This window comes from Budorcas taxicolor, chromosome 12 (assembly GCF_023091745.1).
Source record: "Budorcas taxicolor isolate Tak-1 chromosome 12, Takin1.1, whole genome shotgun sequence".
Lineage (NCBI taxonomy): Eukaryota > Metazoa > Chordata > Mammalia > Artiodactyla > Bovidae > Budorcas > Budorcas taxicolor.
The window spans coordinates 75,936,565-75,954,165 of NC_068921.1; the positions used below are offsets into that span (position 1 = coordinate 75,936,565).

The following is a 17,601-nucleotide window of genomic DNA, read 5'->3' on the forward strand; positions in this document are numbered from 1 at the left end:
AATTTTTACGTATCTTACATCACAGACATCACCACTGGGGATTTACTGAGCATCTTCATTCTCCTTGATGCTGTGGGACTATGGCAGAGGTGAATGAATTCTGAGAAGACCCAATTTCCCATCAGGAAATTTTGTACAACCAAGGTATTCTTCTGATAACGAAATAGACAAAGGCATGGGAACTTACCCATCTTAAAGCTATTCTCAGGTTTAACTTACAGACTATTCATTTGGCCCCTTCTTTTCTCACTACTGGGCTTTGTTCAAACTATATACAGTCCACACTGTAGATGTAAATACAGAGTGATGACACCCGACTTACTGTGGATGGGATCAGGAGACCTAAAGATTCTTAATTCCATACTGCAGCAGTCACAGCAGCACAGCGAGACTCTAGAGTAACTTTAATGTGATCTCGTAGAAAACCGAAAATTCTTCTCAAAGAGTTATACATGTTATAACCAGGCACAGACACTACCACAGCATTAACTTGATTCTTCATTCATTCACCTACACATTTTACCAAGAGTCTATTATGTGCAAGGCATTGTGCTTGACACTGGGTTTATGAGACAAGTCTATATAAATAAAATTTTGTTTCTGTAATTTATAAAAATGGCTCTATAGATTTTTACCAAATGTGGAAGGCAGGTTGGGATAGTTTAGCAGGTGATGTGATATACATGAAACTGGCTCTGAGGAGGAGGCCCCCAAACACACACGTGGGTTATCCTTCAGAGCAGCTAGAACTGATGGACTAGAGACTCATGACCACCAAAGGGAAGAGATGTGACATACATGTTCAGATATTGAGGGCAGAGAAAGAAAACCCACAGTGATTTCAGAGATGTACCAAACTGCAAGTCAGAAGGGTGGCACTCTGAATGGGGAGCAGTAGGCACTTGCTGACTTTACAGTAGTCTGTGTGTCTCTGGGGAGAGTCCTGGGGTGGCCAGCAATCAAACGAAGAGAGCGCTTCCTGCTCTCATGGAGCTCAGAGTCTCTACGCAGACCAATAAAGAGATTGTAAAAGATGGTGGTGGGTGTCCTGATAAGGCTAAGCCCAGGGAACCAGGGATGCAGAGAGGAGCAGCAACCATCCAGTGACAGGGGAAGGGAGGGGCATGGAAGGTTGCAGAAAGAGACAACTGACTGAGCATTAACAATGACAGCAGTTAGCGGGGTAAAGGGGAAAGGTGGGAATAGAAAGGAAGCGAGGAGAGACATTTCAGGGAGAGGGACCAGCATAGGTCGAGACGTGGGAGTGATGGCAGCGTGATGTGTGTGACATTCTTAAGTAGTTTGAGGGGCTGGAGAATAAAATCTGAATCAGACAGGGCCAAGAGATGAGGCTGAAGAGGCGGAAAGATTAAAAACACTGATTAAATAGCCACACTCAGGATTTTAGTGTCTAACTCTTTGCGACTCCATGAACCATAACCGCTCAGGCTCCTGTGCATGGGATTCTCCAGACAAGAATACTGGAGTGGGTAGCCTTTCCCTTCTCCAGGAGATCTTCCCAACCCAGGGATCGAAGCAGGCCTCCCACATTGCAGGTGGATTCTTTACCACCTGAACTACCAGGGAAGCACCTTTCCATGTTAAACTAATAATTGAATAGAGATAATTTTTATGAGATATGAAAATACACACATATATTAACTGCCACAACTAGGAAGTATTCTATAAGGAAGATGTTCCTTGATTTTAAATGATGTTATGTCTATCCTCCTAAGGTATCTGTGTATAGCAGCCTTTCAGGTATATTTTAAATGGTTTGAGATTTAGTCACTTAATAAATATATATCAAATAGAGCATAAATATATATCAAATAGAGCTTATAAGTGATCTCCTGGGCCAAGTGCTCCTAATTGTGAGACTAAGATGTGAATACTACTTTTACTCATTTGTCAAACTAGAAACACATGGGAAGTTTAAAAACAATGACATCTGAATTCAAGCAGCGTATCAGTATGATGAGCAATTCATTTCATTATGGAAAAACCTGCCAATCAGAGGAATGCCCCAGAATGGCTGGAAAACAGGAATGTTTGATAAAGTGAATAGAGCCTAGTAAATAATTATGAAATAAGTATCACAATTTGATGGTGCATATCAACTTATATATGTTCCTGGACATTATTTTATCTTTGCTTCTGGTCAGGAGGCATTTAGGATTTATATTTTATCAGTCTAAATATCACTTATTGTAAAAATGATAATGTATACCATAAAAAGCAGAGTAGTTATAGATTTTACCTAATAAACTAAAAATGGCTTTTATTTTTAAAAAGGTAAGTCCTTCTCTCATAAGGGTAGAGTATGAATTACTGAGCATCAAAGTTTAATTTGGTAGACTTTATTTTTCTGGGCTCCAAAATCACTGCAGATGGTGATTGCAGCCATGAAATTAAAAGACGCTTACTTCTTGGGAGGAAAAGTTATGACCAATCTAGACAGCATATTAAAAAGCAGAGACATTACTTTGTCAACAAAGGTCCGTCTAGTCAAGGCTATGATTCTTCCAGTGGTCATGTACTGATGTGAAATTTGGACTATAAAGAAAGCCGAGCGCTGAAGAATTGATGCTTTTGAACTGTGGTGTTGGAGAAGACTCTTGAGAATCCCTTGGACTACAAGGAGATCCAACCAGTCCATCCTAAAGGAGATCAGTCCTGGGTGCTCATTGGAAGGACTGATGTTGAAGCTGAAACTCCAATACTTTGGCCACCTGATGCGAAGAGCTGACTCATTGGAAAAGACCCTGATGCTGGGAAAGATTGAGGGCAGGAGGAGAAGGGGACGAGACGATAAGATGGTTGGATGGCATCACTGACTCAACGGACATGGGTTTGGGTGGACTCTGGGAGTTGGTGATGGACAGGGAGGCCTGGCATGCTGTGGTTCATGGGGATGCATCAAGAGTCAGACACGACTGAGCGACTAAACTGAGCTGAATGTCAACTCTACAACTAGATGTTTATAGTTGGTACATTAGGTTCTTTGAAATAACCAGCAATCACAGATAACTAAGTTTGAGAGACCATATGTCAACACAAAATTACAAAGAGTAATAACAACTAAGCCTTCATAGTAACTAAACATTGGGGTATATATGAACAATTTTCTCAACAGAAATTCCAAGTGTTACTTTGAATTCTCAGGAATCCCTTGAAAACCAGAACTAATACTGATAGTGGTCAAACAGCAGTGACCTTGAAAAGCGGTCATACAGAAAGCCTAAGAGTTTTCCCTCTTGTTTAAAATCTAAATGCCAAGTTTTTTTTCCCCCCTAAATTGTCAATACGCTCAAAGAACTGTAAGTAATTAATGGTCAGGGGGAAGGATAAAAACCTTAATGAATTTTATGCATCTGGAAAGTACACATTTTATGATATTAGACTAGTCTTAAAAAGGTCTCGTTACACTAAGCTCATGAGCCATTCAGGAAGCTGTTTAAAGGGAATTAGTCAGTTGTTTTTAGGTGTGGGCAACTGAGGGAAGCGAGGACCTGTCTGTGGAGATGACTCTCTAATGCTGAGCATGGGTGCGTGTGTGTGGGTGTGTGTGCATGTATGCTTGAAAATGCCTTATGAGCCTATGTATGTGCAGGATATTTAAAAATTTTTTTCAGTTAAATAATATTTGCTGCATCTTACAGTTGAATGATTTAATTTAACCTTTCCTAGGAAGCTTGTTGTTGCTCAGTCGCTCAGTTGTGTCCAACTCTTTGCGACCTCATGGACTGCAGCACGCCAGGCTGCCCTGTCCTTCACTATCTCCCAGAGTTTGTTCAGTCTCATGTACATTGAGTTGGTGATGCCATTCCAATCATCTTATCCTTTGTCCGTGCCTTCTCCTCCTGGCTTCAATCTTGCCCAGCATCAGGGTCTTTTCCAGTGAGTCAGCTCTTCGCATCAGGTGACCAAAGTATTGGAGCTTCAGCATCAGCCCTTTGCTAGCTGTCTCGATTATCTACCATTTGGGATAACTGTCAGCCCGTGACCTGACTTGGGCAATGGCCTACATCACGACATCATTCATATTTCCACTGTATTATCATTTTCTCAAGATATAGCTGAAAATCCCTTGTATCAGAATAATCACCTTGGATGCTTATTAAAAATACAGATTCCCAGGCACTACAGTCACCCAACTGGATCTGGGGCTGGGGATCTGGATCTGTAACAGGAATCCAAGTAAGTTTTAAGCACGTTAAACCTTGAGGACTATCACACCAGGTGAAACCTCCTGAGGCAGGCGCCCCTCTTATATGCCCCTGGGTCAGCACATGGCACACAGCTAGTTTATGGAACAAATCGACACACGTAGGTGCTAGACGTTTCCAGGCCAAAGAGAGCTGAGACGACTCTCGCTTCAGATTGTGGTTTAGGTGTTCTCCTCAAAGGCCACGAAGCATCAGAAGGCATGCTGTGTGCTGGGGGCAGGGGCTGCATCATGTCCACCTCTGTCTCCAGCACAAGGACACTTAGGAAATCCTTGCACGTTCCCTACAGCTACTGGCTTGGAGAATCCTTGTGAAAATGAAGATATGCTATATAGCTTTTATGGTTCTAAGAGCAGTCTCAGTCATGGAAAAGTAGATGCTTAGACAACCCTTATAGGGTTACAGATAAGTCACTGAGCTTGGATGAGATGGAAACAGAGGAACCATCGAAGGTGTTGTGTTGAAAACTCTCTCTTGGGATGTTCTGTAGGTGTAAACGTTTTATGCTTGTTGTTTCTGAATAGAGACCGTTTGGCTAATACAAGGCAGTAACCTGCCTGGTTGACCTCATGTGCTTACTCTGTGAACACTGACCCTTATTGGTCTGGGGAGCAAAACTGGAGTGTGCCAAACCGTCGATTCTCATTATTCACTGTGGTCATGTTCTATAAGGTCACTACTGCCAACACTGAATGTGCGCACACTGAACCCTCACTCCTCGGGGATATATAGGGTTCAGTTCAGTTCAGTCGCTCAGTCGTCTCCCGACTCTTTGCAACCCCATGAATCGCAGCACACCAGGCCTCCCTGTCCATCACCAACTCCCAGAGTTCACTCAAACTCATGTCCATTAAGTCGGTGAGGCCATCCAGTCATCTCATCCTCTATCGTCCCCTTCTCCTCCTGCCCCCAATCCCTCCCAGCGTCAGAGTCTTTTCCAATGAATCAACTCTTCGCATGAGGTGGCCAAAGTATTGGAGTTTCAGCCTTAGCATCAGTTCTTCCAATGAACCCCCAGGACTGATTTCCTTTAGAATGGACTGGTTGGATCTCCTTGCAGTCCAAGGGACTCTCAAGAGTCTTCTCCAACACCACAATTCAAAAGCATCAATTCTTTGGCGCTTAGCTTTCTTCACAGTCCAACTCTCACATCCATACATGACCACTGGAAAAACCACAGCCTTGACTAGATGGACCGTTGTTGGCAAAGTAATGTTTCTGCTTTTTAATATGCTATCTAGGTTGGACATAACTTTCCTTCCGAAGAGTAAGCGTCTTTTAATTTCATGGCTGCAGTCACCATTTGCAGTGATTTTGGAGGCCCCCAAAATAAAGTCTGACACTGTTTCCACTGTTTCCCCATCTATTTCCCATGAAGTGATGGGACCAGATGCCATGATCTTCATTTTCTGAATGTGGAGCTTTAAGCCAACTATTTCACTCTCCTCTTTCACTTTCATCAAGAGGCGTTTTAGTTCCTCTTCACTTTCTGCCATAAGGGTGGTGTCATCTGCATATCTGAGGTTATTGATATTTCTCCCGGCAATCCTGATTTCAGCTTGTGCTTCTTTCAGCCCAGCGTTTCTCATATAGGTTAGGCTTGGGTTATAAAATTTTGACAACTGATTAGTACATAAGCTTGTTTTATGTGTTTTTTTAAAGACAGCTAATTTAGCACACACTGCTGCTGTATGATTAACGTTGAACCCATGACCAAAAATGCTATCACTGCTGTCTGAACGGAGCTTATCCAACAAGTCAGGCACGTCCTGAGCTCAGGAACACTGGACAGCATTTTAGTACCACACTCTGAGGCTGGGCAAGGACCCCTGTTTACAGCAGGAGCCGAACAAGGAGGCAGAGTGTTACTTGCTCGGCCTCATTTGGGAACGTGTGGGCTCTAAACTTGGTGAGGCTCTGTGCAGGTCCCCAAATGATTGCAAAACTGCTTCAGTGCATGTTGATTTGGGGGTTACAGAGCAATTCGGGCAGGAGGAGTGGGGGGTGGCTGTCCCTCCCTCCCTCCCTGCCCCCGGGCCAGGACTGAGCCTGGCACGGGACCCCTCTGTGTGGTTCTCTTGCCCTGCCCTTAGCACACAGGTAGACGGTGGCAGGCCAGCTGCTGCCCACCTCCAGGCTTCTGCAGTATTTCTCGCTGGTTCCCCCAAACCCCAACAAAACTTCTCAAAACAGTCTCTTTGTTAGAGCTGCTTCCATGCGTGTGCCGTTTCCTTCTGGGACTCTGACTGTATGGGATAAAGAGGAAGGGTCTCTTTGATTACATGGGGTTGTATGCAATTCAGACACCCCAGGAGACAGAATGCTTCCATCTGCATAGGCTCTGGTTTGTAAGACAAAATGTAAACAGGAATGGGCTGTTTCTCTTTAATCAAAAGCAGCCGTGAGGGAGTCTGCTCTTTGGGTCAGAGTCAGGCAGGACGGACTGCTACCAGGGAAAGCTCATCAGAGGACTCCTGCCAGGAGAATCGCACATTTTTAGGTCATGTCTCTCAAATCACATAGGAGAGCATCTTAGGCATTTATATGTATCTAATAATGCAGATTACAAGGGCAACAATTTTTATTAAGCTATTGTTCCACACCCATTCCCACCAGCTTTCCCCAAAACTCCTCTGGCAGAGATATTCGACTTTCCCTTTTTCTTGAAACCTCTTGAGGGCCAGGGCAAAAACGGTCACATGGCATTTCTGTCGTTGTGACTTTTGGTACACACTATTTTTTCACTGCTGGCTGTTTTCCATCTTAACGTGCAGGGCTTGCTTGGGACTTTACAACCCCCGGGTCGCATCCTAATCGTGACAGGTCGTCATGGACTATGGACCTTGTTAAAGATTTACCAACTTTATGCTTTGAGGACAGGGTGGAAAATCTATATTCTGAAAAAGAGCTGATAAAGTTTTCCCCATCACATGTTTAGTTATTACTCAGAGTGGGTGCCATTCACAAATTTCCCCAATCAATCTGCCCTTGGTTACACACTGCTCCATCCCTAGGCGACTGCCTAGGCTCCGCTCCTGAGTCTCTTTCCAGCCTATGACTTAATCTGATGAGCCATCCTGAACTTCATTTTATCATCCCTGAGGACAGGCTATTCGGAACTGTTTAACTTTCAAATCTTTAGTTGTTCTTGGTGTTGCTGTTTTCCTTATCGCGAATTCTAAACAAAAGTGCTGTGCTCCAGAGAACTGACTGGGAGATAGGGGACAAGGGTGGTTCTTCCAAGGAGCCAATGCGTTCAGGCTTCTTTTCAGGGAAAAACCCAGTCAAGCTCTCCTTGAAGTGAAGAGTTCAATGCCAAGAGCGTGTGGGCCTTGTTGTTGAGGGTCAGGTTCACATGTCAGAGTGAAAAATTAAAAACTATCATTGGGTGGGACTAGCACAGAGAGCTTTGGATGAAGCTACCAAGTATGCCCTGGACAGAAAAACTTTTGGAAAGCTGCTTATAGAGCACCAAGGAATATCATTTTTGCTGGCTGAAATGGCAATGAAAGTTGAACTAGCTAGATTGAGTTACCAGAGAGCAGCTTGGGAAGTTGATTCTGGTCACCGAAATACCTATTATGCCTCTATTGCAAAGGCCTATGCTGGAGATATCGCAAATCAGTTAGCTTCTGATGCTGTTCAGATTTTCGGAGGCAATGGATTTAATGCCGAATATCCTGTAGAAAAATTAATGAGGGATGCCAAGATCTATCAGATTTATGAAGGTACAGCACAAATTCAAAGGCTTATTATAGCCCGTGAACACATTGGCAGGTATAAAAAGTAACCAGATCACCATGTTAATAATTCTTGAGTAATTAAAATATGATCTACTATTTAAACTCCAGGAAAGAGGAAGGGCTTTAAGGTTTTTTTTCCAGTGAAAATTTTAACATAGATTCTCTTGTACTAAACCTGTATAACTGATTCTAATAGTATTCGGTTGGCCAAAAAGTTTGTTTGGATTTTTCTGTAATGTTATGAAAAAACCTGAATGAACTTTTGGGCCAACCCAAGTTTTCTACTTTTGTTTAACTTTATGACTTGCCTTTTCTATAATGCATTTGATTTTATTAAAGTTATGTGTTTTCCTTTAGTTCCATTGTACCTGAATTACATTAACCTAGAAAAATACATTTAGTTTGTTGTTTGAACCTCTGAAAATTAGAGCAACAGAAATTTCTTGGAATTTCAGTGGTTTTCCAAAGACAGAAAAGAAGGTTTATAAAGTATTCAGAATGTTCCAAAATTTACATTGAGAAAATATTCTAGGATTTAAATAACTTGTCAGTGACTTTGTAGACTTAATGGTCTTATATTAGAGGAATTAATTTTACTGCAATTTGGAAAGCATTTGGTTTCTCTTTTGTACAGTAATAGTCAAAAATTTGATGTTCATATTCTCCCTTTAAACAGTGACCAGAAGTTACACAGAAGTTTTTAATTTTGAACCCACATAATTCTGAGCCCACATTTCACTTGCCTTATTTTTAAAAAATCAATACAGTTTCCCTTAAATTATTTTTATATGACTCTGTTGGTCTATGGTTAACCTTTGTTGTGTTGTGTACAATCTGATTTCATGCACATACATTCTAAAAATAAACTTAAATTTGTTCTGTGTTAAAAAAAAAAATAAAATAAAAAAATAAAAATAAAAATAAAAACTATCATTGGTCCAGGGACGTCAAGGTGGAGAGACAGTTGAATGGTGAATACCATGTAATAACCAACTGGCTTTTTTCCCCCCCTTCAGAATACTTAAGAGAACTTTACATATTTTGGCTAAAATTAATTTTTAAATGTAAAATCACTCAATATATTATCTTCCTTTCTCATGGTTACTTTTTAATTTAGGGAGTCATTTGAAACCACAGAATTTTTGACGGTGGTTCTTAAGCCTTTGAGGTTTAAGATCCTTTTACATATTATAAAAATCATTGAGATTTCTTTAAAAATAAGTGAGAACTTTTATGTATATGGATGTTATCTCTCAAAATTTATAATATTAGGAGTGAACACTGAAGAAATGTAAAAATATTTATGGATTAATCTAAGCTCATAATAAACCGATTACATGTTAACAAAAATAATGTTTTTAATGGGAAAATTTTTTCAAAAAAAAATTAAGAAGAGTGGCCTTGTTCTACATTTTTGCCACTCTAATGTCTGGCTTCATAGGAGCAGCCTAGATTCTGGCCTCTGCTTCTGCATTCAGCCTCTTCAATATATTATTCTGGATGATGCAGACAAAGAAAATCCAGCCTCACGGAGACAGGTGGAAAAGGAAGGACCTCAAAGACTTCCTGAAAGGTTACTGGGGACCCCAGGGGCCTCGGGGCCTCACTTTGAGAACTGATTCATGGATGGTCGGTGTCATGGAGGATGTTTGCTCATGGGCCCTGGTTACTGGCATGAACATGATCAAAAGTCCTGATGTTAAGCAGGACCTCCACTCATTAAAAGCAACTACAACAGAGGCAGAAGATGCTTACTCCTTTCTCCGTTCTTTCTTTTCACATGAAGAAACAGACCACTTTATTTTTCCTTAAAAGAAGGGCATGATTAAAAAGCTTTCTCCCGAATGTTTCATTTTGCTTTAAAGTTGAGGGGAGGCAGGCACACGTGAAAAGCTCTTCTGGCAGACACACATGGAAGAAGAAAATCAGGGAACGTAGCAGAAAACTGGCTTTTTTTCAGATACCTAGCTTTATTTCAAAACTGTCTACTCAGGGAGAAGTGGCTGCAAGGTGACCCCGCTTTGGCAAGAAACTTGCAGAAATTGCTCAGTTCAGTCGCTCAGTCGTGTCCGACTCTTTGCGACCCCATGAATCTCAGCACGCCAGGCCTCCCTGTCCATCACCATCTCCCAGAGTTCACTCAGACTCATGTCCATCGAGTCCGTGATGCCATCCAGCCATCTCATCCTCGGTCGTCCCCTTCTCCTCCTGGCCCCAATCCCTCCCAGCATCAGAGTCTTTTCCAATGAGTCAACTCTTCGCAGGAGGTAGCCAAAGCATCATTCCGTCCAAAGAAATCCCAGGGTTGATCTCCTTCAGAATGGACTGGTTGGATCTCCTTGCAGTCCAAGGGACTCTCAAGAGTCTTCTCCAGCACCACAATTTAAAAGCATCAATTCTTTGGCACTCAGCCTTCTTCACAGTCCAACTCTCACATCCATACATGACCACAGGAAAAACCATAGCCTTGACTAGACGGACCTTAGTCGGCAAAGTAATGTCTCTGCTTTTGAATATACTATCTAGGTTGGTCATAACTTTTCTTCCAAGGAGTAAGCGTCTTTTAATTTCATGGCTGCAGTCACCATCTGCAGTGATTTTGGAGCCCCAAAAAATAAAGTCTGATACTGTTTCTACTGTTTCCTCATCTATTTCCCATGAAGTGATGGGACCAGATGCCATGATCTTCATTTTCTGAATGTTGAGCTTTAAGCCAACTTTTTCACTCTCCTCTTTCACTTTCATCAAGAGGCTTTTTAGCTCCTCTTCACTTTCTGCCATAAGGGTGGTGTCATCTGCATTTCTGAGGTTATTGATATTTCTCCTGGCGATCTTGATTCCAGCTTGTGTTTCTTCCAGTCCAGCATTTCTCATGATGTACTCTGCGTAGAAGTTAAATAAACAGAGTGACAATATACAGCCTTGATGTACTCCTTTTCCTATTTGGAAGCAGTCTGTTGTTCCATGTCCAGTTCTAACTGTTGCTTCCTGACCTGCATACAGATTTCTCAAGAGGCAGGTTAGGTGGTCTGGTATTCCCATCTCTTTCAGAATTTTCCACAGTTTATTGTGGTCTACACAGTCAAAGGCTTTGGCATAGTCAATAAAGCAGAAACAGATGTTCTTCTGGAACTCTCGCTTTTTCCATGATCCAGCGGATGTTGGCAATTTGATCTCTGGTTCCTCTGCCTTTCCTAAAACCAGATTGAACATCAGGGAGCTCACAGTTCACGTACTGCTGAAGCCTGGCTTGGAGAATTTTGAGCATTACTTTATTAGCATGTGAGATGAGTGCAATTGTGTGGTAGTTTGAGCATTCTTTGGCATTGCCTTTCTTTGGGATTCAATGAAAACTGATCTTTTCCAGTCCTGTGGCCACTGCTGAGTTTTCCTAATTTGCTGGCATATTGAGTGCAGCACTTTCACAGCATCATCTTTCAGGATTTGAAACAGCTCAACTGGAATTCCATCACCTCCACTAGCTTTGTTCGTAGTGATGCTTTCTAAGGCCCACTTGACTTCACATTCCAAGATGTCTGGTTCTAGATGAGTGATCACATCATCATGATTATCTGGGTCGTGAAAATCTTTTTTGTACAGTTCTTCCGTGTATTCTTGCCACCTCTTCTTAATATCTTCTGCTTCTGTTAGGTCCACACCATTTCTGTCCTTTATTGAGCCCCTCTTTGCATGAAATGTTCCCTTGGTATCTCTAATTTTCTTGAAGAGATCTCTCGTCTTTCCCATTCTGTTGTTTTCCTCTATTTCTTTGCATTGATTGCTGAAGAAGGCTTTCTTATCTCTTCTTGCTATTCTTTGGAACTCTGCATTCAGATGCTTATATCTTTCCTTTTTCCTTTGCTTTTTGCCTCTCTTCTTTTCACAGCTATTTGTAAAGCCCCCCAGACAGCCATTTTGCTTTTTTGCATTTCTTTTCATGGGGATGGTCTTCATCCCTGTCTTCTGTACAATGTCACAAACCTCATTCCATAGTTCATCAGGCACTCTATCTATCAGATCTAGGCCGTTAAATCTATTTCTCACTTCCACTGTATAATCATAAGGGATTTGATTTAGGTCATACCTGAATGGTCTAGCAGTTTTCCCTACTTTCTTCAATTTGAGTCTGAATTTGGTAATAAGGAGTTCATGATCTGAGCCACAGTCAGCTCCTGGTCTTGTTTTTGTTGACTGTATAGAGCTTCTCCATTTTTGGCTGCAAAGAATATAATCCATCTGATTTCGGTGTTGACCGTCTGGTGATGTCCATGTGTAGAGTCTTCTCTTGTGTTGTTGGAAGAGGGTGTTTGCTATGACCAGTGCATTTTCTTGGCAAAACTCTATTAGTCTTTGCCCTGCTTCATTCTGCATTCCAAGGTCAAATCTGTCTGTTACTCCAGGTGTTTCTTGACTTCCTACTTTTGCATTCTAGTCCCCTATAATGAAAAGGACATCTTTTTGAGGTGTTAGTTCTAAAAGGTCTTGTAGGTCTTCATAAAACCGTTCAACTTCAGTTTCTTCAGTGTTACTGGTTGGGGCATAGACTTGGATAACTGTGATATTGAATGGTTTGCCTTGGAGACGAACAGAGATCATTCTGTCGTTTTTGAGACTGCATCCAAGTATTGCATTTCAGACTCTTTTGTTGAACATGATGGCTACTCCATTTCTTCTGAGGGATTCCTGCCCGCAATAGTAGATATAATGGTCATCTGAGTTAAATTCACCCATTCCAGTCCATTTTAGTTTGCTGATTCCTAGAATGTCAATTCCTACATGTCAATTGACATCTCTTGTTTGACCACTCCCAATTTGCCTTGATTCATGGACCTGACATTCCAGGTTCCTATGCAATATTGCTCTTTACAGCATCAGATCTTGCTTCTATCACCAGTCACATCCACAACTGGGTATTGTTTTTGCTTTGGCTCCATCCCTTCATTCTTTCTGGAGTTATTTTTCCACTTGCAGAACTTGGAGAAATTGCTACAGTGATCTAAAGTCAAATGTTTTGGTCTCTCTGGGGGGTGGGATAGGGTGGTCTTATCTACTCATGATGCGCAGGCCCTGGGGGCAGCACTCAAGCGGAAGCAGGGATCCAAGGATGTGGACAGGGGCTGCTCTGCCCCCAAGCCCAGGCTGGCCTCTCACAGCCTTGCATGTCTGGCAACACTGATTGAAAAGTTAGATTAAAACAGATAAACAAATAAACCCCATAAAACAGATAAATTAATTGCTGAAAAGAATGAGAAACCTTATGATTCAAAACAGCAGACCTTTTACCACGAGAGTTTAAGCTCTCAGTCTTACATCACTATTAACCGGCTTGTCAAACTCTCTGGGCTTCCCTTGTGGCTTAGTGGTAAATGATCTGCATAGCATTTCGGGACTCGTGGGTTCAGTCCCTGGGTCAGGAAGATCACTCGGAGAAGGAAATGGCAACCTCCTCTAGTATTCTTGCCTGGGAAATCCCATGGACAGAGGAACCTGGAAGGCTCCAGACCATTGTGTTGCAATAGAGCTGGACACGACTGAACGACTCAACAACAACAACAAACTCTCTCCAGAGGACACGAGGAGTTCCAACAAAGGGGACTGGCAGGAGCTTGTGTCAGTGTTCTGGAGAATTATCGTAGTTAGAGCAAAGTGTGTACACAGTGGCTGCAGAGAGAAAACCCTGGGCTGGGGGCAGGGGTGGGGAATGGCAGCACCCGAGACCCTCAGTGACCCAAGCCCCCGCGGGCTGTGGCCCTCACCTCGTTGAAGTGGACGTCCTGCATGCCGACGTCTTCCATCATGGAGGCCTCCTCATCGGTGTTTGGGGTGATGACCCTGAAGGCTGTGCATCCTTGTCTAAACATGCCTAGGATTGAGAGAGCAGGGGACAGCTGGAGTTATCAGCCTGAAGGTGGATGAGCCGTGAGGGCACTTCCTGCCCTGTTTTGTCTCTGGGCTGAATGAAAACCAATCTAGAAATCTTGTGTCTCATGCCAGCATTGCCATAGGGAACCTCGGGGCCAACAGGCACTCGCCTTCATCCGCTTCCTTGTATTTGACTCTCACCACCCTCCATTTGTTTCTTTTTCTCATCCATTTAAAAAATTTATTTATTTATTTGTCTTAGTTGTGGCACATGGATCCTGGAGTAGGTTGCCATTTCCTTCTCCAGGGGATCTTCCTGACCCAGGGATCGAAGCCGGGGGCCTCTGCCTTGGGAGCACATAGTCTTAGCCACTGGACCACCAGGGAAGTTCCTTCTCATCCCTTTTCATTTTTCACCCACCTTTATTAAAATGTATGTAATCCTTAAATAAATTGAAATAGGCACTGAACCAAATTAACAGCAAAATATAGTAACAACAATAGTTTGGTAAGATGACCCATGCTCAGATACCAAGAAAACTGAAGGAGCCAAAGCCAGTCAGAGAAACAGGCTCAGAAACAACTCTGTTTCTTTCCAGCTGTCATGTCACCCCCTTCGCTGGGGGGTGACCCAAAACTTGGAGAGAACTCGCCCTGCTGCTGCAAGAAGCGGTCCGCCAAGAGGTAACTGGGTGGCCGCAGTGGCTTGACATTACTCCTTACACAGTGCAGGGTTCAGCCAGACCTGGTGCAGCTGTGCTCCAGTATACACGGGAACACAGCCAGCTTTTCTGAAAGCCCCGTGTTCTCGATTGGGAAGTGGAGATGAGCAACGGGTGTTTGACCAGAGGAGCCGTGGGAGAACTTGCAGCCTGCTGATGTGGGAGCCAGCCCTTACGCACAACGGGGCAGCGCACACTCCCACCCGCCCCTTCCACGGGGATGCGAGGTCCCAGCCTGCGTGCTGCCTCCTCGCACGGCAGAGCCAACCGGGCTGTGCTCCAGAAAATGCTGTCTGATGACCTCCTGCTACAGCTGCCGTGTGATGGATAAACAGTTTCAGGGAACTACCTTCAGGGAAAATAAAATCTCTCCATCTGGAGACTGGCCAGCCAGGAACTCCTGGAGGCAAAGCTCATTAACTAGTTTTTGCAAGATGGAGTTATTAGCAAGAGGTTATATGACAACACAACACCTACTTTTGTTTTGCATTTTTGCGGTGCCTACCGAGTCAAGTAAACGTCACATCAGCGAATTAAAAAAAGCAATGAGTAAGTACAGAAGGAAATGGCAACCCACTCCAGTATTCTTCCCTGGGAAATCCCACGGACAGAGGAGCCTGGCAGGCTCCATGGAGTTGCAAAGAGTCTAACATGACTAAGTGACTAAACAACAATAATATAGTGTGCGGGTGCACACACACAGACACACAGACACACACACAGACACACACAGACACAGACACACACAGACACACAGACACACACACACACACAGATCCTCCACCTCAAATCCTTCTGAATGGCTCTCGCTTGTCTTTGCTGCTTTGTAAAAGTTTACAATTGTTTCACAAAACACAGAATCATTTCTTACCTTTCCGTGTGAGATATTCTGCCACCAGGGCTGTGACATGGACGTAGCACATTGCTGCCTATAGTAAAAGACACATGCTTCAGAATCACCGGTTATAACGCACAAAGCTCCCCATCAGAAGCCTAATGACTGTATGTATTTATGTCAGATCTCAAGGCATCAGCTAGTGTTCATGGCTGACATCTCACCTACAGAAAAAAGTGGGACAATTCATACAAATTGAAATTATGAAACTCTGAATTCAGATGGATGGCAACAAGCTTGGTAAGGCCCATTTCTATCTAGAATTATTAAATTTTTATTAAAGATAAAAGATTTTTAAAAAGCATTTTTTCTTACTATATCTAAAATTTTGGCACTATTTCTCTTAAAGGGAAAAGAGGATCCCTTGAAGAAAAGGCATGTGCATTCCTATATTCAGAGAGAACTGCTCAAACTTCAGGGGCTAATGTATTTTTCTGTCAACCTAAAAAACAATGAAGTTATAAATTTTTTCCCAAAATAGAATTCTAAACGAAAATAATGTAATGTTCAATGGATAACATTTTAAACACCTTTAAAATGTAAGAAAAAACAAAAATAAATTCTTTTAACCAAGTTGCCATGGTTTATAAAACATCAAACATAGCTGTTAGAAATGAACCTACTATAAGGTTCTAATGCCTAAGCCCTGGTTCTTGTCAGAATGGTAGAAAAATTACTACTACCAACAAGTGCGTAATTCATTTTTATTATGGCTAATGGATATTTTAGATTAAACTGATCAAACAGAATGGACTCTGAATAATCAAAAAGTAAGAATTGCTAATTACACTTTTCAGATGTAGGACACAATTTCACTAATTTAAGCAATTAGCATATTTAAAGTAAAAGCATATTTCTTTGGTCGTTCTGCTGATCACACCTAAATGCCATGGGCATGAACCCTGAGCAGAGTTTTCGTGGGAACATGAAGAGAACCCGCCTTACAGCCCATCGTTGTTCTTAACTGCCTCCACTTTACAGAAGATGTCCCTGAGACACAGCGGGGTTAAGAACAGGCTCAGTGTCGCCGAATTAGTCAATGCTGGATCTGGGAGCCAGTCTCCTAGAAGCCCACACACCCCACCTGCGCACCTTCTATGCTGATGCTTACTGAACCATGGGCTCTGCAGCCGGGGCAGCTCTGACCCCTGCTGCATTCACAGACAAAACCACTACCTCGAAGAGGAAAAGGCTATACCCTGGCTGACTTCTGTATCAGGAAAATCTCATTTTATCATAAAATAGTTGCATTTTAGATCAGGAGAGGAGTTCTGGTGCAGAAGCTGAACGCACCTGCACTAACGGGCACCTGTGTGAGCACAGGTGTCTTCTAAGAGCTCGCAAACAATGTGCCTGTGACAGAGAAAGGCCCTTACGACATTCTAAACTGTAAAAATGCTAAATGACTATGAAGGAGCTCTGAGCCCAACACTGAAGTATCACGTGCTTTTAACTGGCTTCTTGGAATTACTGGGAAGTTTCTCTCATAATCAGCTTCTCTCAGTGAGTGGGGCATAACTCGTTTTCTCAAAAAGCCTGGACGGACAGGCGCGTGGGGCTACCTCGGACAGGTCGCCGTTCTTGACGTGGATCCGGGCCATGCTGTCCAGCCACGTCTTCCGGAGCTCGGGGGTGCTGGCATAGGACTTGGCCAGGCTGTACTGGAGGTCCACCAGCATCTCAGGGTCAGCCTCGTGCTCCTTCATCTGGGCTGTGGCCATCAGAACCGTGCGGATCCTTTTGGTCAAGTCCTTCACGTCCGAGGAGAAGGTGGTGTGCTGGAACAAGGGTGGAGGGAAGACACAGGCTTTCAGCTGTGATCTGTCTGTCTGCATGCATTTCCCAGATGATAAGGCCGGGTCTCGGGGGGGGGGGGGCGGTAAAAAGTAAATCAGCATTGGGCCACCCACCTTGATGAGCCTGTCACTGTTGGCGCAGTTGTTGATGATAGACAAGGACTGCTGGAACCTGGTTCCCCCGATGCCAACAACATCTGCTATCAGCTGGCTGACTGAAATAACAATCTGAGGGACACACAAATGTGAGCTAATCAATTCACCTTCACGTGAAGCCCCTGGCTCAGCCCCTGACTTTGGTTACGATGTGCATGGGAATGGGGCAACGGGAAGCCTGTGAGCAGGGGTCGCTCC

At 43.2% G+C, this 17,601-nt stretch overlaps 1 protein-coding gene across 6 annotated transcripts in view; it reads right to left on the bottom strand.

The window, feature by feature from the left end:
* Positions 1–17,601, bottom strand: part of DOCK9 (dedicator of cytokinesis 9) — a 289,727-nt gene that overhangs the window by 20,775 nt on the left and 251,351 nt on the right. For all 6 annotated transcript variants that reach the window (XM_052650200.1, XM_052650198.1, XM_052650202.1 and 3 more), the window contains 4 exons: positions 17,362–17,475; positions 17,014–17,229; positions 15,428–15,485; positions 13,729–13,835 (listed from right to left, as the gene is read on the bottom strand). In XM_052650200.1, the coding sequence (XP_052506160.1) occupies positions 13,729–13,835; positions 15,428–15,485; positions 17,014–17,229; positions 17,362–17,475 (495 nt within the window). The remainder of the gene's footprint in view (positions 1–13,728; positions 13,836–15,427; positions 15,486–17,013; positions 17,230–17,361; positions 17,476–17,601) is intronic.